The following is a 27903-nucleotide window of genomic DNA, read 5'->3' on the forward strand; positions in this document are numbered from 1 at the left end:
CCATATTTTGAAACCCTCTGGCCATACTGAGACCATTGGCTGACAAAATTTAGAGGTGTCCTTAATGCTACAACCATCATGGACAAGCCATTTTCCTGTTCTTTAGGAGGAAACTCAGAGCTGGGAGAAGGTGAAAGTGGAGCAATACTTTGCTGCAGGAAAAAGCTCTGCCTTAGATTAGACCAGCTGCTCTCCAGTACATTCAAAATCAGGAAATACATGTCTAAATTAAAACTTTAGGGGTTTTTTAGGTGACTATGAGTCATGAGTAATCCTGGACCATGCTGTGTGTACAGGAAGGAATGACTATCACAGCTTCTGGCTGTATGGCTGAGTGAGGAAGTGAGTGAGGAAGTGAGTGAGGAACTTGTGCTGGATTTCTACAATGGAAAGGCTGGGACTGCCCAGTTCTTCCATCTTCATCCTCTCCTACCACACCAGCTTCATCCTTTCTTAAATAGAAAAAAATAAACAGAACCAACCCTTTTACCCACTATTGGAACATTGGGCAGAGCTATGCCAGCTGAAACAAGCAGACTTGGGATGGCAGTTCCTTTGCTAACTAGAGAAGAGGGACAGCAGAGGAGCACAGCAGATATCCAATGTTCAAGCGAACCAGGTGTAAGTGTGAGCAGGTGCTTGTGCAGCCCATTCCTGCAGCACTAGTCCCAGTTAATAAATTCTGCCAAGAAGCTCAACTCATAGGCCAGGCCAAATAAAAAAGCCTATACCACAGAGGAAACCTGGCAGGTAGGTATCTGTCCCATGCCTTGTGGACACAGGCTTGAGCCTTAACTAACTGAAATATTATAGCCATGTTTTGCAGAAAAAATATGCTTGCTATAATTAAGAATTTGGGCTACATCAAAGGTTTCACTGCTAGCCAATGGAAATTCACTGTGGTGGGTAAAGTATCTTAGGTTTATACATTAAGTGGATGGAGTCAGGAACACAGGAAATGGTGTCTGACTATTCATGATTTATGGTCTGTTAATGTGTGACACCTAAGCCATTTTACCCAATCCCAGCATAACTTTTACACGTTTTTCTTTCCATTATTCCCAGGCTGAATGTTTCTTGTTTCAATTTATGCCTGCTGTTTCTTGTCCTCCCACCACTTAACCTACCACTGTGAAGAGCCTGGCTTTGTCTTCTTGAAGACACCCTCACAGGTCCTGGCAAGCTGCTATCACGTTCACCTGAAGCCACCTCTTCGCCAGGCTGAATAAATCCAGTTCCTTTAGCTCCTCCTCACGTGGCTCTGACTCCAACCATTCTAGGGGGGTCTCAGCTAAACTTGGCTCCAATTTTTCATTGCCTTTCCTGGAGGGGCTCAAAAGGACACAGTGCCTAGATGTGGTCTAACAGGTGCTGAGCAGGAGGATAATCTCTTCCCACAAGCTCCTGGCTGTGCTCTCTCCAGCACAACTCGGATGCCATTACCTTCTCTGCTGCCAGGGCACACTCCTGGTGCACAGGCCATGTGCTGTCTGCCACGACTCTCCAGAGACCTTGCAGCAGAGCCAGTTGGTCCCAGCACGTATTGATGCAAGGGCTCAGCATTCCCAAGTGACAGGAGCTTTGCATTTGTCCTTTTCTGAATTTCATAAGGTTCCTCTTGGTCCATTCCCCCAGCCTGCCTAGGTTCTTCTGTATGGTAGCACTGCCCACAGCATATTCACTGTTCCCTACAATTTGGTGTCATCTGCAAACCTGAGGAAAGTGGATTTTATCACCTCCTTGAAGTACCTGGTAAAGATGTTAAACAGGACTGTTCCAGTCTCCAAATCCCTGTGGGACTCTACTAAGTAAACAGGAGAATGTTGTCTGGGTAGAGAACAACTCATTTAACCATTCTCCTCTGAGCCAAATCAATGAATTTTTAGCCATACAGACCATAACATGCATCCCAGTTGGGATACAAGAATGTTGTTGGAGACAATATCAAAAGCCTTGCCTAATTTGAGGTAAATGATACCCACTTCCCTCCCCTCATCCACAAATCCAGTCATAGAATCATAAATACAATCAGGCAGTCAGACAAGATTTACATTTGGTAGATCCATGCTGATTGTTTCTGATCACCTTCTTCTCCTTCATATGCCCAGAAATGCGTTCCAAGAGGACCCACTCCTTTAAGTTCCCCAGGGACCAAAGCAATGCTGATCAGTTTACAGTTCCCCAGATTGTCTTTGGCCTTTCTGAAGAAACAGTGCAACATTCACCTACTTCCAGTTACTAGGAACATGGTCTAGTTACATGGTCTCCATAACCCTTCTGATGTGATGGAGTGGCCCTGCAGAGACACCTAATCTTTTTTTTTTTGGCACCTTGGATGTGGTCTGCCTGCTCCCATGGTGTTTTCTGGTCAAACTTTCTCATGTAATCCCCATCTAAACACACATCTACTGCTGGTAGTTCTCTTTGAACCCTTTCCCTAAGCACAGATGCATGGGAGAGTTTGGTGGTAGAGATGGCAAATAAACTTTAGAATACTTCCATTTTATCAGTGTCTGCTGTCACTACATCACCTCCTCCATTCAGCAATAGTTCCACATATTCCTTGCTCAGCCTTTTTATACTAACACAGCATTGGAAGCTCTTCTTCTTGTGCTTCCCATACAAGTTTCAAGTACATTTAGGCTTTGGATCTCCCAAGGCTACTCCTACAAACTCAGTTGATGCTTCTAAATTATTCTTTTGTAGCCTGTCCCTGCTTCCATCTCCTCTATACTACCTTTTCAAATTGGAGCTCCACAAAGCTCCCTGCCCAGCCACACCAACCTCCTGACAAATCTACTTGTAGATGTACAGTGAAAACAAGAACGCTGCCTATGATAACAAGAATACATCAGCATGCTTTCTGCTCTTGGACAACCAGGAATTTATGATCTTCTATATTCTGAAGAATGTCACTCAGTGACATTATCAAGCATTATCATCCTGTATTCCCCAGGATCACAACACATATAAGGCACAGATATCTATGGTAAATATCACGTTTTAGAAACTAACTCTAATAAAAATGATCACAGAATCAACATACGGCATTAGGAATACATTTTCCTCAAGCATTTCAAACAATCTCACATGGGCATTCATCTGATCCATTTTTTTCTTTCTTTCTACTTCTATCACTGCTTTTAATAACGTTTTTAAAAAACAATTTAGCACCCAGAGCAATTGCCACATTCTTGACCACAACCACAAGAATATATAGGCATCTCTATGTAGTTTTACAGTCTTAAATAGTACATTGCAATTGTAGTTCAACTGGCTGAAATGGTTATTGAAATGCACTTTGACACCATGTGTGATGATAAAAATAGTAAATGTGTCACAGAGAGAGGGATTAACATGGTTATTTGGAAAGCATTGCTCTAGATTGTCCTGATTTAATAGGTTTGCATGGGTACAGAAGCCATGACTTGCTATTTCTTTTTTTCCTCCCTCTTTTTTGTTAAAGTCATAAGTAAACTACTCAACACAGGGAAAAAAGAATGAGCAAGATCAAAGCAGTAGCTTAATCGGCGTTTCTTTTATGCTTGTGTGGCAAGGGAGAACAGCAAATTGTTAAAGAATTTCTGCCTACCTGCTGCGTGCAGTGCACCCAACTAAAGCTCCAGGCCCCACCCACTCCTGGCTTGGAAAGGTTGCTCCATGCAGATCTTTCAACATAGGGAAAAGTTTCAATTGATTTTTAGGTGGGTGGGACCAGGAACTGACATCACTCAGTTTTGCAGAGAGCAGCAGCAGCCTACGGAAGCACAGAAGCTGACCACACAGAGCTGTCTGTAGCTGGGATGTGTGTGTGTGAGCATGTGCATTTAGAGTTCAGAATCCCCAAGGCCCTTAGTGCTGTACCTCAGCATCCTCAGTGCTGTATCTGTGCTTAAACCCCATGGAGGTCCTGTCCCTAATCAAGGACAGACCTGCAGATGCTGGGGGAGTCAAGGGACTGCAGTTTCTCATTGGTATGAGGTAGTATATCATAGATGCATCTGCAGAGCCACAACTTCAAATGATGCAATTTCATTATATATCTTCTTTTTTTGTTCCATTTATCTTTAGTTATGTGTTTTACAAAACAAATATAACTTTTTAAAGGTAGCCAGATGTCAGTCATTACTTTGGTTTTATTGATGTGGACATAGTTCAATCCTAAAGAGTCCTAAAAAGTATAAGTAATATATTTTTGAAAGCAGATTTCAGTGATGAATCCCCTGTTCTTTTTTCTCTTACTAGATTCTGCAGGGTTTGCTATCTTGTTAACCTCTCAGCAGTAAATTGTCTACCAAGAGATGCTAATTTTCCCAACTTCATACAACACAAGTCTTTATGTCAGTTTCCCACAACATTCCCTGAGTGCATAGAACACTCTACTGTGGGGAGGGTGGAAGGAGTAACAATGATGACCAGTCAGTCAGTAGAAGATTAAGTAAAACAGTACAGAAAAATGTGAATACAGAGTTGGCAGATGCTTACCATGTGAGGTGATGAATTTATTTCCCACTGTGAGCTAATTTCTAGGTCTTGAAAAGCCTTTGAATTTTGTCAGAGAAGATCTAAAATGTTGTCAGTAGGTCCAACAAGAAATTCCAATTCAATAGATCAGGAATACCAGAGCTTTCTGCAAGTCCATGTTTGCGGGAGAGAGAGAACTTTCTCAGGATCTGAAGAAGCAGAAATATATTTTCTGCAAAACCAAGGACAAAGCAGACACGAGTGATTCCTATGATCTATATCCAGATACCTACTTTAGTACAAAACATATTGTTCATCAAATGAGGCTTTCTCTTTGCTGTTTGTAGTGAACAGTCTAGCCAGACAACTGGAGATACACACAGGCACTTGATCAGCTGAATCCCAGCCTGGTTTCTTTCACTGTGCACCAGAAACCCAAAAGGACTTCATGTGAGGTTAAGTATTTATTTTTGAGTATAGCTAGATGTAGAAATGTATGAACACATTAGTCCTATACAACAAATTACATACAACAAATTACATCTTCAAAGTACCCCATAAACATTAACTACACAGCAATTATCCTATTAGTAAAGTAATGCACAGAATACTGACCTATTTATTCTTTTGCTATTATGTAAAATTAATGAGCTGGTTTTTTGACCACTGATTCATCCTTCTTCCAAATACCTGTGGATTAAAATTTAAGCTACTTAAATAGCTCCACAAAACTACTGGTAGGCAGAAAAAAGCAAGGCCATTCAAGTATTTGAAATGCACTGCTACAGACTGTAATCATTCTGAAGGATATGTGAACATAAAGTCCCATTCCAAATCAAATTCCAGGGTAGAAAAATAATTTTGTTTAAAGGTGGAGGTAGTCTGCTGTTTCAAGTTTGTTTGATTTTATTTTTTTTAATTACTGCCTTGTAAATAAATTACAAAACTTTCCTGGTAGCCAGTTCACCATCCCTTTCTCTTCCCTCATCCAGCACTTCTGAGAACAATGTGCAAGTCCACTGTCAGGAGTTATTTACTGTAGTGGATGAAAACATTCCCTACATAAGAGAAGCATGTGCATGAACATGTGCATCCTGAAAGACATCAGGGAACAAAGTGCAAAGCCAGACACTAATGAATACAAGAAATCATCAGCAGCTGTGAATGAAGTAAAATATTCATTATCTGTGTGAGTAAATTCTGTGGTTGTCACATTAAAAATCATGGAGGGAAAGGGGGATAGTTGATCTTTAACTTATTTTTCATAGTCAGAACAATGTCCTAGCAGAGTTAGTCTCAACATGAGGATAGCACAAACCACGTCACCTTCCTTGGTGATTCGTAAGCTAAACCTGCCAGCAGAACCACAGATTGTTTTCTATCCAGAAATTGCATACATACTGTGTGTAACACTTATTTCTACACGAAGGACGTCAGGCCAACAGGAATGCAGTTTAACTGGTTTAGGATTTATGAAAGAAAGAAAAGGAAAAAAAACAAACCCAAACCTGTTTGTTTTCCTGTGAATCAAAACGTACTTGATCAAATGCTTAAACTTACCAAAACGTTGTGAAAGAATCTGAGGCAAGGTTCAGTAGGAACTAAGTAGTTGGGATAAGCCTGCAGAAACAAATTCACAGTAATTTCCTGAAATAAAGATATGGTTCTCATGTCTTATGTTAATTTCTGATGTAGCTTCAGCACTTGATGACTCAGAGAGTTACTGTTTGGAACTTGCCATCAGTATCAGCATTGGTTTTCAGAGGGTCTGAGCACATAAGCAGGCAGAATTTCTCAATCTGATATTTGACATGAGAAAATCAAGCACTAGAAGGAAGGTTCGTGTTCTCTAAGGGGCATCCACTTCCTGAAAATACCTGACTGTCCTATGGGAGTTTATCATTGCAGAGGACAGGCAAACTCATAATCTAAAGTTCAAGGTTAGAGAACATGTATTTGTGCTTATTCTAAGTAAAAAAAAAAAAAGAGACAAATGCTGATATATCATGAATCATTCATCTCAGCTGAGACCCTTGGAGTTCTCCAGGACGTAAAATGCTGTAAACTTCATTCAAGAAAATTGCACTCCAGGTACCAATACCCCTAAAATCACCTATACATGAGAACATTAAAACAGCTCTTTATGAACAATTTGAATTTTATAATGAAAGCCGTATTATTTTAGTACAAACAAGTAACTGTGATCATTTTATTTTTCCCTTTAATTAATATGGGAACAGCAATAGAGTGTCTAAAGGTGCAGAAGCATGGCTCAGACCACCTGGAGGTTTCTAGAAGCTGCATCAACATTTCTTATCTAAAAGAAAAATCCCAATAATGGCTTTCCATCTATCATTTAAAAGAGAAAAAATGTCCATGTACTGTACAGTCCATAGAGAAGATAGAACATGGCAGTGTATCTGACTCATAAGTTTTGTGTTTATTTTTAAACTGTTCTGGTAGTTCTGAAATTAATTAATTTTGTGAACACCAGAGGCACTGGATGGTTAGAAGCTGGAGGCTTGGACACAGTTTTGAAATGATGCATTAAAAGGATTCAGTAAAAGGATTACCAAATTCAGTGATTCAGTAGCTGAAGAGCTCCCTCTCAGCCTTATAACTCCAGCAGTTACTGTAAATAAAAACAGATGTCAGTAGAATAAGACCCTGCTGTTTTAATCAAACTGAAACTAAAAATATAGAAGTTACTTATGATTCCCTTAACGATGCCCATACTTACATACAAAGAGCTCTTTACCATCCTAACAGTCATCAGATAAGTCCTAATTATGTGTATGCATTGTAACACTGATAAATCCTTTTTATTACAAACAAACTCAGAGTGCTTTGAAATCTATAGACTCACTCCTTTTGCAGCAGCATTTTTCTGCTATTTCAAACGATTACACTGCTTTTTTATACAATCATATTTTCATGTCTCCATGCTTCTCCTTCCTGAATTCATACATCACAAAATAAAGCCACCATTGTCTCTTCCTTAATTATCCTTTGCCTTCTACTGGATTTTTAGCCAGGATTTTGCTCAATAAAACAAACAGTCTCCAAAAGGCAAACAAGCTCCAACTGAGGAAAAAGGTGACTTCCTGAAAACATTGACAGTTCATGAAAATAATAGATACCTACTGCTGCCCAACGAGAGATAAGATCAGAGGCCAACATGTTATGAGTAAAGATTACTGCATCAAGTCCTGAGTGATGACAGAGTGAGAAGAGGCCCGTGCTACCAGCAGTATCAATGCCACAGTGCTGCAATGGCAGCACTTAGCACATCCTCCCTGAGTTCCTCTGCAACTGGCTGAACTGGTCCTCTTTTATACCATGAAGCTGGAGCACGACAGGGAAAAAAAAAGTATTGCTGCTGTGCAGTCTACTTGTTTCCCTGGGCAATTCTGTCATAAACAACCAGTGCTATTTACTCATCCCTCAACTACAGCAATGATATGCTCCCAGTTTGTACCTCTGAGACTTTCACATTCTATTCTGACAACAATCTATGCAAACCATTTTTCCTGCTGGCTCACCTATGCCAAGAGCAGAACATTGACTTCTTGAGACATTTTCCCTCTAGGTAATTTTGCTCTGCTCTGCCATGTCCCTCTCTACCCACCTTGCCTCCTGCACCATCTCAGGTCAGGATCCTCCTCTATGGCTATGATGAGATTCTGCATTTTTACCTTTGCTGCACCCTCACAGATCAAAAGAAATTTCTCAAAGTAAATTAAAGGAAAACTGGCCCTTGGCCCGTTACACTATACTGCTAGAGAACAGCAGTGCCACCAAGTCAAACAAGTGAAGAGCTGGTAACCTTAGGAACATGAAACAGCGTTAGAAGAACAGGTCAGGAACCTCAGTCTGACCTTGGGAACACCAGCTTACCACCAAGGAGGGTCCCTGGCTCCGTGCCAGCCTCCCAGCTGTGTGGTACCTGTGTGAAGAGACCCTCAAAAACCCCTAACCAGTCAGCTAAGGATTCCCTGCTTTAAAGTAAAGCTCCCTGAGAGCTAAGGTAGCCGAAGTAGCCTTTCATTCCACAGCTCTGGGCACAGAAGACACTTCTGCAGGAAGAGGTGATATCCAGAGTACCACTACAGCCTTATGAGCCAGCCAGAAATCACTGCTGAGAGCAGCTCTGAGACTGCTTTAAGCTACTCCAGGGACTGGTTTGGTAACCAGCCATCCCTGGGACTGGTGGACCAAACAGGTGGCACATTTATCTTCACCTCCTCTCCTCAGCACACATCCCAAGCTCAGTTTAACTGGATGAAGTGAGAGATTTCAACAGTTGTTTTTCCCTTAGTGTAATGATGCAAAAAGGGGCAGCATGCATTCCCAAGCCTGGCTCCACCTGTTAAAATTAAAACTGTTGCACTGCCTCCCAAGAAATCTCAACAATGTAGTGGTATTTGAACACTAATTCATAATATGCATAGGTCCAACCACAACCCTGAAGTTCTGTTACCACTGAGTAAATACACTACACAAATGACGCTAAAGGCTTTCCTTATCACTCATCTTATGCAAAGTTTTATGCCTATTTAATTTCACTGGCTAAAGGGGAACGACTCCAGAGTTTGTACCAGTATGAGATCAGAATCCTGTATGCAATTCCCAGGAGCATGTTAAATTAATTCATCCATAAACAAAAAGCCAGTTTTACATGATCAGCTCCGGGCTTTCTATTTTTTATATGTAATGAACTATAGGATTAGGAGACTCTGTGTTCCTTCTTAAGAAAGAGCAGCTTTGCAAATCTAAAAGAAACACAGATGACTTTTGAGGGCAACTTCCTCCAGAACAAGGTAACTGGAAGAAAGAAGCAGTCCTAATACTGCCAGGAAAACCTTGCTTAGCTCCACTCTGGCTTGGGGAATCTGCTTGTGCATAAACAGAGCCACAGGAGAACAGGGTTACTGTCATTTATTTGTTTTGTATTTTCCACCTCTTTGGCCATTTTGGCAGACCACTCTTGTGCACACTGTAACACAGGACATGAGATTACATCATCATCATAAGATTACATCATCGTCATGAGATTATCATCTTCCTGAAGTGCTCCTGATAACATACTCAGATAAGGTGTTAAGGACCATGAATTCTTATATTGACATTACTTTCACCTATTATTTTGGTATCCTTACTAATATTCAGCTCTTCCAGAAGTATCATGCCATACATCACAAAAGGTAGTCTGAATCTTGCTGCTTAGGACTGCTGTGTAAGTAATTGTCATATCCCGTAGGATGTATGTCTATGTTTTTTCAAAATTCTAATTTATCTTTTATTATAGCTGACTATAGATTTTCATAACTTACTGCATTTTTATAGTGGTTGGTCACCTGGGGGAGAAGAATTACAGCATTCCAAAAAATATATTTTAATTTCTATATATAATATGCACATCACTATACATAGAATTAAATCATCAATTATTTTTCATAATCTAAAATTGACACCAACTGGTTTAGTAGTTCTGTGACAATGCCACCTTTATATTAGGCTGCCATAAGCATTAGAACACAAAGGGGAAAGAGCTTTTTATAGCCATTTAAGAGCAGTTTTTAGTCCTTGTGGTTGTATAGACAGACCTTCCTACACACGGTGAATCAACGTACCTCTGTCTACTTGTTGACTCTGGTGGACTTGGAGCTGCATCATTAGTTTACCTTGTAACATGCCAAGATGCAATTAGTTACATAAAAATGCTATTAAAAAGCACTCTAAGACAAACATGTGCTTTTGCATGGAAACATAAAAATGCAATCCTGACACTAATCTCTTAAAGAATCCAGTTCTTTAAAGATTCAAACAGTACATGAATCAGTATAAAAGCAATTCCACATGAAACTGTAGTGCAGCTTGCCTGAACACAGCAAAAATAATTTAAACAGCCACTTTCATGCACATGATTAGGATTTAGGAAAAAGCACTGCCAAAAATCTACTCACTATATCTATACCTATTTGTGAAAGTGAAATCTAGACTTTTTGTGAAAACCTACTAAAATTCAACAAATTGTTATAAGGAATGTACAAGTAAAAAGAAATTGAATGTACAAGCAAGAAAAAGTGTCTGCACATGGTATGCAATCATTAGTAAAATCCAGTACTGCTGGAGTTCATACAGATTAACTGTGCAGCTGGATAATAACACTGGAAATGTTTATGACCAAGTATTATTTATACTTCCTTTGTGTAAGATAAGGACAATCACATTTCTTGTTCTGAATAATAAACTAATCAACCCTGTTTTGTACCCAGTCCACTCAGACTTCTCCCTCTCTAGGGCAGTCTCAATAGATTTAGGGTCAGACTGAAATTAACTGGACATATGGTCTCCAAAATGCAACCCCAAGAATAAACCCCTACACCTATTCACTTAGGCATAAGTCTGAACCCCATTCGTTTCTAAAATACACCCAAACTGGGTCCTGTAGGCATGCACTTCTAGGGCCTGGAGTCTTTGCCTGAAGATAAAAGGATGGGACACAAGGTTCACTTTTAAAATACATCTAGAGGAAAAAAGTATTATATCACTGGATAACTGATGGGGTAAAGCACTCAGAAAAGAGGAGAGGCTGGGCTTAATGCCTTCTTCAGCCTAATGGGGATTAATCTCCTCCACATCACCTCCTTAAGAGTACAAGAAGCATCCAGCTACAAGAGGCATAAGGATGAAGACAGAGCTCAACAAAGAATGCAAACTCTTGCTTCTTCCTCCTTTAGAAGATATGATTTCAAAGCCAAGCAGTTATTACTGCATTTTGAAAGCATCACAAACCTATTTATGTACAGAATAGTACGGCAGAAACACATGGAGCCATGCTGCTCTCCACCTAGGGCTTGGACTGGGGTGGGGAAGACAGGCATCTCAGCCTGTGACATTTCTTGTAATCACAAAAGCATATCTGAGAAACATCATGCGTCTAAAAATAAAGGAATATAGTCTTAATGCCAAAGCTACTTCAACTTCCAGAGCAGCTACACACACTTGCATGAAACCTTCTTAAAATGTAATCTCTAAAGTCGCAGCTGTATGTGTGGAGGACAAACACTCAGAAACACTGCATGAGATAACACTGAGTGAAACTCGGTCTTCCCAGAGGCAGGATATCCCGTCCTAAGTCACAATGGGAGAAATAAGAGAGAAATAAGAAATATCCTTCATCTGGAGATGATGCTTATACAAAGAAGCATAAGAAAAAAAAATGATTATAAGTGGTCTGGTGAACATGCACCTTTTTCTACGCTGAACTTTTACAAACATTTTCTATTACTCTTAAGCAGTTGTGCACAGTTGAGAGTTGAGCTAGACCGAACAAAAAGAAGACACAAATGAAATGTTTTCAATATTTTGAATGGACAACCTCGTCGGCTCCTTTAAAAAAACAAAAAGTGCAACCACGCAACTTCGAAGTCCCAAATATCTGTAACCAGAAATAACAAGCTTTTGCAAACCGGCATTAGGAAATCACGCCCCGAGTCTGGCTGGCCTGATTCAGGACTCATGAATGCGGAGCGCCGCGCTGCTGGGGAAGCCGAGAGGCAGGGGCCGGACACGGCCCAGCTCCCGCTCCGGTGCCCGGCACGGCGGGGCACCCGCCCGGCCCCGGGCGAGGCGCGGCGGCGGCGGCGGGGCGGGGCCGGGCCGGGCCGGGCCGGGGGAGGCGCGGACCGCCCCGCCCGCACCTGCGCCCGCCCTCGCCACCGCCTCCTCGCCCACCTGGCCGCGCTCGGCACAGCAGCCGCCGCCGCAGCAACATGTTGCCCAGGGGAGCCTCGTCCATGCCGCCGCCTCCCAACCCCGCTCCCTACTTCCCGCCTCCGCGGGTCACGCTGCCCTCTGGCCTGGAGATCCTGCGCACCTTCTCGGGAGCCGTCATCTTCCTGGAGATCGTGAGTGAGAGGGGGCCGGGGTGGGGAGCGGCCGCGGGCCTGCCCGCGCTACTCACCTGCCATTTTGTGAGCGGGGCAGGTGTGGGGGCCGGGCCGGGGCTCTGCGGCAGCGGCCCCGCGCCCTCCGGCCGCCCCGGTTCGCTCCCCTCGGGCCGGGACCGCGGATGGGTTTCCCGGGCGGTTTGAGCTGTCGAGGGCTTTGAGCCACGCTCTCCCCCCGACCCAAAAACGCACCATGGAGAGTTACACCAGGTTTGGACGTGCGCGTGTTACGCGTCCTCTGTAAGCTCCTACGAGTATGTTCAATGTCATGTGTGTTAGACCTCACTGGTGTACACAGGGCTGAGGACCTTTGAGCTGAGGTTGGGTATGAAGCTCTGCCGTGCCACTGATTAGTGGGAGATAAGAAACAACAACAACAAAGGTTTGGTAGAACTAGTCTGATTTTGGTGGCTTTTTTTTCTTTTTTTAATGGTCAGAGCAGAATACTGCTTGGGTCCCAGCCTGTGAGCTGGATCCCACCCCACAAGCTGTAAAACTGTATTTGAGAAAGAAACTCGAAACACAAGTCCGGGCACTAAATCAGGCTCAGAGTCAGTAGGGACAAAAGGTTAATTTGGTTGGCCAACCAATTGTACGTCTGACAGCCAAGCTGAAGTAGACAGGTGTAATGTGAAGGAAGTAGCACAACAATGGGTGCTGAGATTAGCAGTCTCTACAGTACAGTTCTAAATTAATTTTTAAGGAACCCTGCAAGTTTGCACATTCAGAATACTGAAAACATTTCATGTGTCCCTGTTTTTTGTTTAACAGACACTTTCTGCTATCCCTTTTGCTTCCTCACTGCCCATCACTCTCTGGTCACCAAGTAACAGACTTGCACCTGCAGCTTGTGAAACTAGAGAAAGTTTGGTTCTTCACAGGTTCTAAAAAAGGAACACTAGAGAACAACTTGAACACTAATACATAAACCCATGGGAGCTTTGAACTGAGACTAGCAATGCATCTTTACATATGTGCTGCTGCAGTGTAACGCCAGAGAGGAGCCAACTAATTTTATAGCAGGCATCTTTTGAAAGGTATCTCTTATCCAACCTTGATACAAAAGAAAGTTCTCTGAATCTGAAAATGACTTCCTGGTTGTAAATGTGTAGAATTTAAACAGGAAAGAACTAACTTTTTTGGAAATTGATTTTAGTTGTCGCTATTCAGCATCTTGGATTATGAAGGTAAATCATTTTGTAATAAACAAACATACGTAGAGGACAATTGTGATTCACCCCATTTATCCTTTTTTATTAAGAGGCAAGATTTGCAGGAAGAAATAGTACTGTTCCTTAGGTCAAGAGTTGATTAAACCAGGGAAGCCTTAGAGTACATAAATTCCCCATCAGGCCATCCCTAGCACAGTGTCCCTACCACTCATTTGCTGTGAACAGTCTGCTGAAATGAAAATTGGCACTGCTGAATTCTTCTCCAAGTTATGATGATTCTGGAAAGCTGTACATTTTTCTAGTTTTTACAGCATAGTTTACAGCTCACCTTATTCTGTATTCTAGTTTTCTCTCTCACTTTTTTGGTTTGTGTCCTCTTTCAGCTTGGTATTACAAATACATTGAAAAATTGGTGTCGTTTCATCTCCTTTCTGTATCTCATCTGATTAGGACTACAAAACTAAACAGTACGAGATTGAATCCAAATCTGAAGTACATCCTTTTTGTGCTAACTTGTCTGTATAGAAAAAGATTTATGTGTATGTGAACCATGTTTTCACATTTCCTCTATTTTGCTCAAAATTAGAGTAAGGCTAAAATTTTCAGCAGCAGCACACAAGTCACCTGGGTTTGTATTTTAAGACTATTTTAAGAGCTTTTAGGAATTTCAGAGTGGCTTTGTCTTTTTGCCACTTAGTGCCTATCATTTCTGAGAGAAGGACTTTGGCTCTCTGAGTACTTTTGAAGTGTCTCCTCTTGGTTCCTAAGAGTCATTTGATTATGTGTAATGTGTGATATCAGTTCTTAGGCAGAAAGGACTGAGTAAAAGTTATCTCTCAGTTTATTCTCTGTATTCCTTTCGTTGCAGCTGTTTGGAACAATAGTCTGGATTTTGGTTGCTTCTACCCAAGTTCCGCTGCCACTGCTGCAGGGATGGGTAATGTTTGTGGCAGTGACTGCATGGTTCCTCTCCATTGTGTTCCTCTCTGTGTTCCTCTTTGGTTATGCAAATAGAATTGCTGTCAACTGGAACCAGGCGGTAAGATTTTTTCTTTATTTAAGGATTTCCTTTGTTTTATAAACTGAAAATGATTTAATGAGAAGTGTTGATCCTAAGTCTTAACACCTGGCCTTCTGTTTTAGCACAAAGCTTTTCAAACAGAGGAATTCAAAACTGGAAAAAGAAAGAATAGGGTTACAGAGGTGACAGAGGAAATCCAGGACCTGTTTTATGATGGAGGCTGAAGGCGCTTTTGAAGCTGTTTGAAGGAGTACACTTGTCCTGAGCACATAAAATGCGTGAGCAGCAGGAAGAGGACTAATTAAACAAGGCGTGACAACAAATTGGTTTAAATGGCCAGAAATTACTGTGAACTGGAAATCAGAAAATACTTTCTGGCTATTAGAGAAGTGGTAGTAACACCTTGTGCACAATGGGATGTAGAAAGATACATCTAATATTGTAAAGGAAAGGATGCATTTATGAACATACTGTGTGATGTGGTTGTCTGAGATAGCACAGACTGGACTTCAGCAGCCCTCCAGTCCCCTCCAGTTCCTGAGAAAGTCTACTGGTGACTTTTGGGTTGATTGCTTAAAGCTAGGGCAGCAATGGTGAATGGCTGTTAGACCTTAGGTGGTGAAAGACAGAATAACCTGCAGTATGATATAGCTTAACATCTTAGTAGGAGACTTAACATCTTAATCTTTCTTAGAGGAAGCTTGGTGAGACTACAGATATAATTATTCTTTGCTGAGCATTTCATTTTGAAGACAAAGCCTGAATCTTGCTGTAATTGATTGTTATTGCTTGTTCCAGTAGTTCTCAAAGGCTGTAGCTTCCTGTTAAAAAAAGGAAGTTGTATTACTTTTTGCCAACCACATTGATACCTCAGGTTATTTACTGGTAATTTACATGCTCCTTTGTTGTCACGAATTGTTTTTTACTTTGAGTTTTTAGTACTCAAGTAGTTGAGCATGAGATGATATCACACTCTCTTATATTACTGAAGTGAATAATAAGAGGTGGCAAAACTTTGATCAGAATTCATAATTTAAAAAAAATTTCCTCCAAAAGGACTGCAACTTCTAAACTACTGAAGTCTGTCTATCTGTAACTGCTGATCACCTTCACCTTCTTCCTGTGCAGCTTAGTTTTCCTATTGAAACTTTCCTTGATCATAGCTGGAATTGCATGCTTTAGTATAAACATCTGTAGAGATTTATCTGTTCAGGTAATTCACGGACAGGCCCTTAGAAGTTCCTTAAAGCAAATCATAAAACTTCATGAGTTTGGAGCTCTGATAATTTCAAAGCCCATCAGTGCTAACAGACTGGATTCTATTAAAAACAAACTTTAGCACTTTGATAGTGAATAAACATACATGCAGCATCAGCTTTCCAGCACAATACAGGCAGTAATTAAGCTAATAATCAGTTACAATCACAGAGACCTTTACAGGGATTTATGCTGCAACATCCTCACAAATTATGATGCAACAAAGCCCTTGAGCATGTGCATAACTGAAGTAAATTAATAGTGTCCTGGGTTTCATTGAAACTGTTTGCCAGTTTACAATCATGCATCTATTTAAGAGTTGCTGGATAAGGACAAAGCCTTTCATAGATTGAAAATGCTATACAAATTTCATCTTATAACAATTGTGTGTGTGTGTTACACATTGGCTACTTGAAACTGTCAGTGATTCGTTGTACTGTTAATTTTGTCCCCTTGTATATAATAAATTCCTGGAAAATTTTCTGTGTCAGGAAATGGATACATGACTTGTATAAAAACTGCATCTGTGATTTCATCTAAAAAGCTGTCATAACTCAGTCAACATCTTAAATAAATGCAGAGGGAATCCTTTTATCTCTAACTTGGTAGCTGAAACCCAGTCCCTTCCAGCTGTCAACAAAAATAAGAGAAGACACTTTACCACTATTTTCAGGTACCCAAATGTTTTGTAGCTTGTTGGCAGTAAAGTCTTTAGCAGGACTTCACAAGTAGGGTTTTTTTTTACCTTCTCTTGCAAATAAATAATTAATTACTGGAAACACTAAAACTATTTTTGTTACTATAAATGCAGTCCTGCATTTAGTAATACCTTTAGTATACTTGTAAGTGTATCTGCTAATACTAATAGAGATACTTAAAAAATGATATGGTGCACAGTGGAAAAGATGGACCTTATGGAGCTCCATCACTCAGTACATCAGTGCATTAAACCAGATGGTTGACTGTACTGCCCTTTACAGCCTGACTCACAACACACTCATTTGCAAAATTAGATGTGAACTAACTTATCATGCTGCTCTCATGATGTTTTGCGTACACTTTTGTTGAGGTTTCAATGATTATACAAGTGTGGAGGCAAGGGAGAGTTAGGCACTATGATAACAATTAGTAAAACCCAAAAATTGTCCCTCATAAGATCTTGGGGTTTTTGGTCACAGAAACCATAGCCATGTAAATGTGAAACCTTACTGATGCTACAGAGCTTCACTATAATTACTGCCAGGAGAAGGAAATTAGAGGGCTTGGCAGTAGACTGAAGGAAATGAAAAAGTGTTTCCTGAAAAATATCTCTCCTGTATGCAGTCAGTCCTGATCTAAGTGGAATGGGGAGCTGCAGTAGCAGCTTATATCATAACTTACCAAAACTGACTAGGGAGGTGTGATTTAAGTAGCTTCAGCTGTGATCAAATATGGAACAAGTAATGAGTTTGAAAAGAAAGTTCTTTCCATTAAAAGGAAATCACACATCTATGAAGAAACTGCATTTCCCCGTCCAGAGAAATGCAGCACACTCTCACTTTGCTCTCAGGCAGGCAGTAAGGATGTCACACAGTGGTTTCTAGTGCAGGCAAGTGCTGTCTGCTGGACACACATAAAGTATCCTGGGTTCTCACTCCAGGCATACTGGTAATCCATTGCACTCAAGTGAAGTTAAAGTTCATAAAGGATTCATTAGTACTGGAGTTAGCCTGCATATCATAGATATCATCAAAAAGTGTACATATGCTTGTGTATATTTTAAAAATTGTGTCTGTGGCTTTTGCAGACCTTCACAGGTATAGGCACAAAGTATGGATCAAGAATTGAGTGCAGTGCAAATGTCAGCTTTTCAGACTGAATAACAGAAGGAGATGTTGGGAGAATACTTTAGACATTTTAAAACTGTACTGGAACATGCCTTAGAGCTTGCTGCTGGAACACTGGACTCTGAAATAGGACCAGCAAAGGCACCAGACCTTTTTTATGTGTGTCAGTAATGGAATGCAGAAATGAGAGTTAGGAATTTAAACCTTTTGTTCAGTTAGCATTCATCGTAAAGGAGGGAATTGCCTAGACAGGGCCAGGAGAGAAGCATACTTGAAGTAAATCCTAAAACCTGTCCTCTCAAGCCTTGGACATTTTATTCCACAGTGTCATGAAGAACTGTCAGGTTACTGATTGTTGGGTAGAGCCAAGTCAGAGAGAGTTGTGGATATACCTCAATTCTTGGATCTCATTGTATTGGGAAGTTGGACATTTCAGCTGTGTCAAAGCTGAGGTGTTTCTGGGCATTTAGAAAAGCAAAATTTAAGCATGGAGGGAAGATCTTTGAAGCTTTGGTTACAGCTGAGAAGGGACTTATGGGACTGCAAGATTGTATTGTACTGCTTGAACTGTGATGAAGTTGGCCTGTATATGTCTTCTTTTTTATCTGTCTGAAGGGAGACTTCTGTAAACTCCAATAACTTTAAGGTGGTCTAAAATGTCAGCATGTGTACATAAAGAGGAGCATGTGCCTCTTAATTTCAAAGAATATAAAGTTTGGGGAGAGGGAGAGCTGCCCTTTACCACTAATAATGTTAGTGAGTTGCTTATAATTGCAAGAAGCTGTGAAAACATGTCCAGGTTAAGCTCTCAGATGGATTTAACACTGCTTATCTAAAGTTAGTGTTATCAGTTCTTGTTTCATGTTTCAGTGTTGGATTTCATTTGTACTGAGATGAGAAGAATTAGATACGTATTGGAGCCCAGACTGATCCTGTTGTTTGCTTTTTAGGATTTTATTTTCCATGGGGCTACTTTTGTCTTTTATTTTGGAGCATTTCTTCTGCAAGCAGCAACTACATCTCTGCATCACTTACCCCGCAAATTCAACTCCACCACACAAGAGAGTATTCTAAGTGGTCGTGAATATAACATAAGCATAGCAGCCTCGGTATGTGTTTCATATATTTGTATCAGGGGAACAGAAGTCTGTAGCAAGCACTTGTAGCCAGCCATTCAACTCGGGAATTTAACAGCACACTGGAATAGAAAGAGGAGCTGTGAGAGAAAGAATTGCCTTTGAGAGCAGCAAATAATACCTAACAGCAACATGCAAAAATATTGGTATAAGCTAATGCTAATGTGATAGCTACTCTTCAGTGTAGTGTGGAGTTGCTACTCTTCACTGAAGCAATTTAAATATATGATCACTACAGCTTACAATTTTTAGACAAGGTATTTTGTAAAAACAGTTTTGGTTATTAGAAGAAAGAGATAACAACTGAGCCTTTAGCAGAGGATGAGGTATGAAATTCACACCAGTGCTAAAAACTTTAGTTGCTTTTTTTATACCATTTAGATAGTCCTGAACATGCCATGAAGATAAAAAAATTTGGACTAGGTCTTTGTGAAGCTCCACATGCATACTTACTACATCAGACATAAAAGTTGTCTGTCAGAACCCTGCTGTCTCATTGCAATTATTAGAGTGCTTTTCTTGATAGCCTAAGCTCAGAATGCATTTTTCTCACTGTAGTTGCATCATCACTGAATCGATGTATTTGGTGATGTGGGTGTGCATAGCTGAATCAGAAAATATACCAGGCTTTAGTTTTCTTCCTGGCTGGACTCTTCAGGGCCGAGTAGAGGTGTGTCAGGTAGGCTTAAGTTAAAGAACTGAAACCACTGCTCTTAATTTTTTGTTCCGTCCGGAGACTTGCCTACCAGGGAACTGTGTATATTTATTAAGTTTCTAAATCCTCTGTGGTTATCTGTTGTCCTTAAAACTCTGTGCACCATAAATTTTGCACAGTAAGCACCTTCAGTTCATCTTAAGATAAAAACAGATGGCTGTAAGGTGTAAGGTTCACATTCTGTCTGCAGGAGCAGAATAGAAAGGAGAAGCCTTTTGCTTTGGCAAGCCAGTCCCTGACGAGGTAAAGTGGGCATGTCAGTGTCCCAAGGCCAGAGTTCCTCACGTCACCCACCTGCCAGTAACACACTCAAGCACATCTGATTCCCTGGGTGGCCATGAGGCACAAGGACAGAGGTGGCGTCCCAGCTGTGCCTGAACTAAAGGAGGTTCTTTATCCTAAGCAAATATCTCAAATTCTACCCTTAAGTGTACCTTTAGTGTGTTCAGATCCCACTAAATATATGGTCACTTAAGTCATTTTGTCTGACAGCAGAATACTGAGCACTTCAAGAAACCATTCTCTGCTTCCATACTATTTTTTTTAAGGGAGAATTCAGTTCTTCAAGCTCCTCAAATCCCTGTCAAGACAGGGGAGGAGAAGACTCTTTTGTAACTTGCCTCAGTATCTTAATTAAGAGATGCTGGAAAACAGTGAATAAGATAAATGTAGTCTCCAGTGTCTTTTCAGTTTTTTTTTGCAAAAGTGTATATTTAGGAAGTCAAAACATACAGAAATTTTTTTTTAAATCTTTTAAATTCTTCATTTCAACAGTCCTGTGAGCTACACGACAAAAAGAAGAAAGGCTGCTAACATTCTGTCTTTTAGAATGACTTCTATATACCATGATTAGAAATACATATATGTTCATTTTTTACAGACGATGGTTCTATGTAGCATTTATTCAAAACTCTAATTAGTCAAATTAACACTTGTATGTAAAGCAAAGGATGATTGAATTAGTATATTAGGAGAGACAGAATTCATTGTTAGCACTGGACAATATGAGAAATGTTTTTTCAGAAATTCAGTTTCTTATTTCTTCTGTCCAGTGTACATTACATAGTCGCTTTCATTGGGGCACGATTCAAATCCATCCAATTCAGTTCTTGAGCAAGAGCAACTTCCCTGGCTTTGCTTGGGAAGTTGTTCTAAAGGCTGGATATCTGGTCAAGGAGGACAGCTGTGGAGTTGTTTCTGTATTCCTGCCAGTAAAAGAGTTCTGCTGTTTAGAGGGATGTCTTCTTTGATGTTTGCTGGGGTAAAGGCACTCAGCTGGAAACATCTGAGATTGATGTTTGATCAGTCTAGATAAGAGAACTGAAATACACAGTGTACATACACCTGTTTACTTTGTACTGTAACTTATACAGAAATTCTATTTAATATTCTATTTCTTAATGTCTGCTGAAGTAAGCAAGTGAAAAGTAGTAACATGAGGTATTAGTAAAATGGGGTTATAACAGAGAACTTCCTGAGAAAACTTCAGAGGATCCCAAACCTATCTTATTAAGCATTTTGGTTGGGGGAAGTACCTTTTGAATCACTTGTCTTCCTATATTCATTTAGAATAGAAAAATATTGTAGAACAATATGTGTGATTCACTTTTTTCTTCTTTTTTTTTTCTCTGCTCCTCCTCTAGATTTTTGCCTTTGCAACAGCTGTTTGTTATGGTTGCAGCACAGCCCTGGCATTAAGGAGATGGAGGCTAAATAACAGTTGAAGAGAGGTTAATACCCACGTGTTCCACTTCAGATCAAATTAAGTGCTACTTGTCTGTTTTACTGTAATTTAATTCCAAAAAGACTTATTTTTTTCCTTTTTAAAATTTGTTTTAAATGCAAGTAACCCCTAATCAGGATTTCCTCAACAGAAAACTGGTTTCCATCTCTTCCCTTTCTAATATTTACTTTCACTGTGTATGCATTGTAAGTGTACTTATTGTAGGGTATTAGAGAGTTTAGGAATAAACTAAAAGAGGTATGTCATTACAGACAACAGAATTCCAGTGCTACACCAGAAGAGGAAGATGGAAACTAAGCCAGGATGTTAACTGCACAGGCAGCTAAAAATCTCCCCCCTTGTTAAATCTTGGGATTAAATGCTTTGCAGCATTACAGTGCACTCCACACAGGTAAAGCCTTGAGTCTCCTGGTAGAGTCATGGGTGTTCTGTGTGCTGCCCTTTGCATGATCAGAGCCCAAGCTGACTTTGAAATTCCAACTTAGTATATATATATATATGTTATTAACTTTGATGTACAGAGAAAGTATTTTAAAAAACCATCCAGTGAAATCTTTTTATACTCTCTTATAGCTATGTCTGGCTAGGGTCACCTGATCCTTAAAGCTTACTGTGTTCCATACTAGATGAAAACTGCGACTGTCAATCAGTAGTTTGTTAGTTTTAGGAATTTAGCTTAATCAGATCTATTTATACTACAAAACAAAACAGTGCATTTGTGTTGTGTGTGTATATACATGGTATGTTTTTGTTTAACAGGAATTTTTGCACTGTTTAACTTTGTTGGACTACAGCTTTGTTCTTGCTGCTTTAAGTGCTGCATTTGTTAGGTATGTGAGTCAATATAATTTGAATGGAATGTTACCAAATAGTGAATAATGTCTGACCTCAATTCTTGTACTGTGTTATTTGTTGCATTCTAAACCTGCAGTGTTGTAAAGGTGTTTTTATTTGGACAGATGCCTGTGCAACCTCTTACTGAAAGCAGTGGAATGCAAAGCAGTCCGCCCACTATGGAGTTTGCTTTTCGCATGAATGATGTTTAATTGAGTCTTTCTTGAATATCCTGGTATATGATGACGTGTGATATTATATATAGAAAATTGATTTAGCAAAACTAAATGATAGCTCCCTGACACTCATGTCATTTTGCACATGGTGAAGCTTTTTGTTATTTTGCTAGTAAATAATTTTTGCTTTTGTGAATAGTGCCAAAAAGATAAGCTGGGACAATAAAAGCTCCCTGTCATTTGTAAAACAACTTGTTCACTACATCTTGCCAGTGCACCTGATTATTCTGCAGAGACCAGCAGTGGTTGTGTAAGGGAAGACAGGATTTCCTTCATTCCCAGGCCTACTCTTCTCCTTGAGCCAACAAGGGTGTCTGCCATGGAGGTTACTTTATCAAACTTGTCAGGTACAAGGATCTCTGAGGAGCACCCACCCTCAGCAGTGCCCTGCTGACCCAGGGCAGGTTCTTGTGAGTTACACAGCAGTGAGCAGCACCCTTCTGACTATGGAACCACTCAGTTGTCCTGAATTACTACAATGGGATGTTGTCATATATCTGTTTCCTGAAAGTTTTTTTCTTGCAAAGATTTTGTACTCTGGCTGATTTTTTTGCCCCTCTAATTCTCTAATTGCATTGAAACTTTTTGTGAACATTTTATCTAGAGCCGTATACTTCTAAAAATACTTTGTATTGTATAAAATACATTTACACTGGAGTATATGGATGAAAGTATATAACAAAGACTTACACTAAGCAGCATTAGTTACTTAATATATTTATGGCAGTAGTCTGTTTACTTATCAAAAAAACTACCTTGCAACTCTGACTCACCTGATGCTAGACATACAAAATTGAGGCTAAGATTTCATGAGAAGGCACGGTTGCATTTGGGCTAGTTTCACATATATTTTACTAGTTTCACAGCTAGCTTGCCATGTGACACTGCATGAATATTGGTAAGAAGAGTAAAGTCAGTTACAACGTTTCAAACAGGTGCTGATCTTTGGTTTGGTTTCTCCTGTATCCTGCAACCTGTCTGTGCCCTGCACACCACAGACTGTGCATCCCACAGCTGCAGTCTCTACAGCCAGCTGTGATCATGGAGGGCAGATCTTAATGATTTGCCTTTTTAAACCTACAGAGTATGAATCCCACTTATGGAGTCAATTAAAGAGCTGTCCAAGCTTAGTTGGCATTTGTATCTAACCACCCAAGTTCAAACCTGAGGTGTAAAACTCATTATTGGTGAGTGCTATTCAAGGTTCTTAATCTACTAGTGGAAGTCCAGATAGCAGAGTGTGGTTAGCATAGCATGGAAACTGTTTGCAGAGTGAGGAAAGACTGAACTTTCCCTCTTAAGTATCAAAGACAAACAAAGGACAGAGAAGAGATAAAGGTAAAAACTGCAGTAATGAAGAACAATTTTCACAGCAAAAATGGAGTGAAAGAATAGAATTTTTATGTTAGTATGGATGGAGTTTTGCTGTACTTTGAGGAAGATCTATGCACAGTCAAACAGGAACATGCAGTTATGCTCTTTCAAAAAACAAGGAAAGAAGTCAGTAGTTAATTTTGTATTACATTATACTGGGAGCCAAAAAGGTAGGTGTGACTTAGAAATGGTATGTGCATGCTGTATGTATGCAAATACTGATACGGTAATAATATGTAATCCTTGTGATAGGTATTCAGGGAAAATGTGCAAGCTGGTTCTAAATAATCTTTCTTTCTTGTAAGAAAATTCCTCCAAGCCTATGACCTTGAAGGACACAAGCTTAGACCTCTCCAAAGAATGGAAGGCATAGGGAGGACACAGGGAGATAATTTATCTTAATTAATTTAAGGTGAAAGGACCAAGATGACAGATGCTAGTGTTTTCATCAAACATCTCTATTTGATGTGAAGCTGCAGTGCAGCAGTATCTAAGGTACCATGCAGGTGTCCCTACTCTTAGAATATATTTCATGGTGTTTTGGATAGCACTGTTTGGTAGCTGCTGGTAAATAAGGAGGAGCCTCAAAGGAGACTTTCCTTCAAAGGGTGCAGAGATAAGAAACAGTTATTGCAGTTACTCTCTTTCTAAAGAGAAATGAAAGAGCACATGGTAGAAAGCTAAAATTTTGTTAAAATTTTGGCAGAAAATATGCACAGCCCATGCTTCCCAGAAGTTCTGACTCTGCTTCTGCCTTGCTGAAGGTCTTGAAATAATCCAAAATGACACAGGTCCTGTAGGATTATTGATCTGCACAGGATCAGTCTGTTCAGATTCTCATGATTTCTCTGGCTGTGTACATTGGTTTATAACTCCTGACATGAGTAACGTTGTGCTGCTGTAAAATGCTGCCTTAAAACAGAGCTGTAAACCACAGCTCTTGAAAGAGAGAGGCAGAACCAGTGACTACACGAACCTGTGCCCTTCATAAAAATAAAAGAAAAACCACTGGATATCACTAGACCTGTGTCTTCTCTTTCACTTCCAAAACCAGTTGATAGTGCTGACTCCCGTTGCACTTCCTCTAATTGTAGTTTTGCATTTGCTTTATAACTTTAAAGGATTTTGACATTCATGATTTCTCCATATGCATTTCAAAAAATAATGTTAAGAGAGCTTAAAACTCTTAAAATTTGTTTGTTCCATTTTTATCTAGACACTGTGAAATTGGTCTCTGAACAAAAGTGTCCTGATCATTTCATGCTCCTCTTCTAGGCTGCCCAAGTTGTACAGAAAGGCTTCCCAGGTTTTTGTCTAAAGATAACAGTGAACCATCAGTTCTCAGACTGAGATGCAAATAGAACATTGCTCTTGTCAATCTTAGAAAAACTTCAAAGTGAGAGCATGTTGTCTTTCTTTCTTAGTTGTATTTGTACAATTGGTCATGACACATTAGTCTTTGTTGAGACACAAAACCAGAAAGAAAAAAACAGAAGAAAAAGCAAATCTTATGTACTAAAATTAGTAAACAGCAATGGAAAATATTTAATTTTTTTTTAAGAGGCTGAATTCAGCATGATTGTTCTCTTTTCTCCCACTTTCTTTTGCTCAGTTATGGTGTTTATCTAAACAGCCTTATAACCTGACCAGCTCAGAAATTACTGTATTTATCCTCAAGGTGCTCCTGTAAAGAAGATAAGTGCTATTCCCATTTCACAGGTGGAAAACTTGGACACAGAGACACTGAAAGACAACTTGGTTGCCAGAGGCCTCTCACAGAAGGTCTGTAGTGGGGCAGGAAGAGGAAACCTGGCTTCTCAAGTGAGAGTTTCTTGGTGCCTTGCCCAGCAGCCTCTACTGCTGCCCGCTGTGGGCTGGAAGGAAGCACCGTAGTGTGACCTGACCCCAGTCCTGTCTCTGTCATGGTGGTATTACTCTGGCAATTAGTTACATGGGGTTAAAATGTAGAATGACTGTTTGTGAAGGATTATGAGTCAAAGGCAGGTCTAACGTGCCAAATTGGCACTCCTAGATCAAACATCATAGTGTCTGGGTGTTCGAACAAATTTTGGTTATCTAAATGTAAAATAGACTACATGGAGTTCTGTTTGAGGTGTTGATCTACCTTCTGCATCTTAAGAGAGGATAAAGGTGCTCAGGAATCTGTAGGTTTCAGATGCTCCCTGCTACACAACATGCTTGAGCCCTAAATCCCTGGTTCTAGCAGAATTCTACGTGCCTTGAGCCTGCCAGGACACAGCACCTTTCAGTTCAGAAACCTGAGCTAAGTATTGGCAACTAACCTGTCAGACTGCCTTTCAGGGGAACACAATGATCAAACTAGGTTATGTCTAGGTGTGGTTTTAACATCTTTCTTGCCGTGGGATAATTGCAAATGTCAGTAAAGATTCTGGAGATTCTGGACAATATATTCATACACTTATGTCCAGAGTTACTGTGCCTGGCTACAGAGAGGCTCTTAAGCAAGGACTGAACCCTATGGATCCATACAGGGTTTGATTATGGTTGCAGCATTATTAGCAATCTTAAAAGAATGACTGCAGATTTTAATCTCATCCAAACACCTTTTCCTGGCCATCTCAGCAAGGTGTGCTCTCTGTCATTGGACCAGTGCTGTGACACAAGAAACAGCAGATCAGAACAAACCTGAGAAAAGCATCATTGAGTAGTTTGGGTTTGGAAGGGACCGTAAAGGTTCTTCACTCCTGATGCAGACTGGGACCTCCCACAGTTGTGTTGCCCTGTACAAATGTGCTGGGATTTCCCAGTGATCTGATTGCCTGCTTGAGCAGTTCTGCTTGCAGTGCCCACCAATGACTGGCTTTTAACATCACTTTGTTACAGGTGGTTTGGGTTCAATAAGCTTTACCAAACAAACTAATGAGGCAAAAAGTGTTTTATTTCCATATAAAATGGAAGTGTGGAAGATTTGTCCCACGCAAGGATCACAGCCATTTTTCTTCATTATTATTTTTCAAGTGGAAAACATACTGTAGCATAACTTAATAATGTAATTAGTGATATCATAGGTCTTACTCCTCACAAACTGCATGGCCTGGAAGTATTTCCAGACTCCTGGGTCCAGGTGAACACCCCAGCTAGGTTGCATCTGTGTGTAAGACCTAAAACAGCATCTTCCCTTTTCCCTGCCTCTTTCTCATATTTGGAAAGCAAAAAGAGAGCTGTAGCATGATCTACACAGGCTGGACAACTCAAAAAACTATGTGGTATATTGGAATATGATTCACTCTTCAGTAGCACTCATGGGCATAGATGGTCTTGAGGTGGTTCCACCAAGATAAAATAAAAAGTTACGGAAATAGGGTTGGAGGCTTACTGGATAGAAAAGGAGCATCAGACCTCAGTACTTGGCTATGATTGCTTCCTGTATAAAATCTGGCATTGAATCCAGCCCTTAGCTCCTTAATATACCTGTTTTTCAAACTGTAAATACCTTGGCCTGGGATCTAAAACCCTGGGGAACCTGTAGGGCCAGCTTAGAGCTTTGTGCTGTTGGAATAAGAGGCAAGGTGAATCATCGCCAGATACTTTAACCCAAAATCCAGGAGCAGAGGAGAAAGAGAATGGTTTGCAGGTCCCTTTTCCAACTTGTTACCAGCTCTAAGAGTTGAGAGAAGGGCAGGAATAGTTTTCCTCTACCTCTGTTCCTTTGCTGAAATCACCATGGACCCAGAATGAGCTGCATGACAGAAAGGATGAGGACTTGTACAGAATAATCTGAGTCCTGAGATTCACCTGACCTAGCTGCAGCAGTGACAGCTGTTCTGGGGCCAAGTCCAAGATCCATCCCCTGACCTAAAATAAAAATTAAATATATCCAATAATGAATTTTTCAGACAACGAGTCTTCGTCTTAGCTGGAGAAAATGTTCTTAGAAAAAGACAGTTACCTCAGAGAGAAATTTAATGGTGAAAAAGAAGCCAAATTGTTCTTTTAGTTATATAAATGCAACTTCTTTTGAGGTCTAGTCGCCAGTGAGGAATTTCACTAATGGAAGTATGAGCAGAATTTCCCTTCAGCACTAAGTAGAGCTGACCTTTGAAACAAATGGAATTACAAATTCCTTGGCCTTGTGTCATTTGCTATTTCTCTTAAGAATCCTGCTGCTAGGGTGAGTTGCTGCTGGG

The 27903-nt window shown here is 40.3% G+C and overlaps 1 protein-coding gene across 1 annotated transcript; it reads left to right on the plus strand.

Annotated features, from left to right (window-relative positions):
• The first annotated feature begins 12172 nt into the window (after window positions 1-12172).
• On the plus strand, window positions 12173-24752 carry MAL2 (mal, T cell differentiation protein 2). Its single transcript, XM_069005378.1, has 4 exons — window positions 12173-12377; window positions 14460-14630; window positions 18646-18804; window positions 21190-24752. Exons 1-4 carry the CDS (start codon window positions 12243-12245, stop codon window positions 21268-21270), a joined length of 546 nt encoding a protein of 181 aa, XP_068861479.1. The 5' UTR covers window positions 12173-12242; the 3' UTR covers window positions 21271-24752.
• The last annotated feature ends 3151 nt before the right edge of the window (window positions 24753-27903 follow it).

The sequence above is a fragment of the Aphelocoma coerulescens genome, chromosome 2 (genome assembly GCF_041296385.1).
Source record: "Aphelocoma coerulescens isolate FSJ_1873_10779 chromosome 2, UR_Acoe_1.0, whole genome shotgun sequence".
In the NCBI taxonomy this organism is placed as follows: domain Eukaryota; kingdom Metazoa; phylum Chordata; class Aves; order Passeriformes; family Corvidae; genus Aphelocoma; species Aphelocoma coerulescens.

Bases quoted from the DNA above. Each gene is read 5' to 3' on its own strand.
- MAL2 (XM_069005378.1), top strand. From the start codon at position 12,243: ATGTTGCCCAGGGGAGCCTCGTCCATGCCGCCGCCTCCCAACCCCGCT. The intron at 14,631-18,645 runs GTAAGATTTTTT...TTTGCTTTTTAG, and splicing joins CTGTCAACTGGAACCAGGCG to GATTTTATTTTCCATGGGGC. The intron at 18,805-21,189 runs GTATGTGTTTCA...CTCCTCCTCTAG, and splicing joins ACATAAGCATAGCAGCCTCG to ATTTTTGCCTTTGCAACAGC.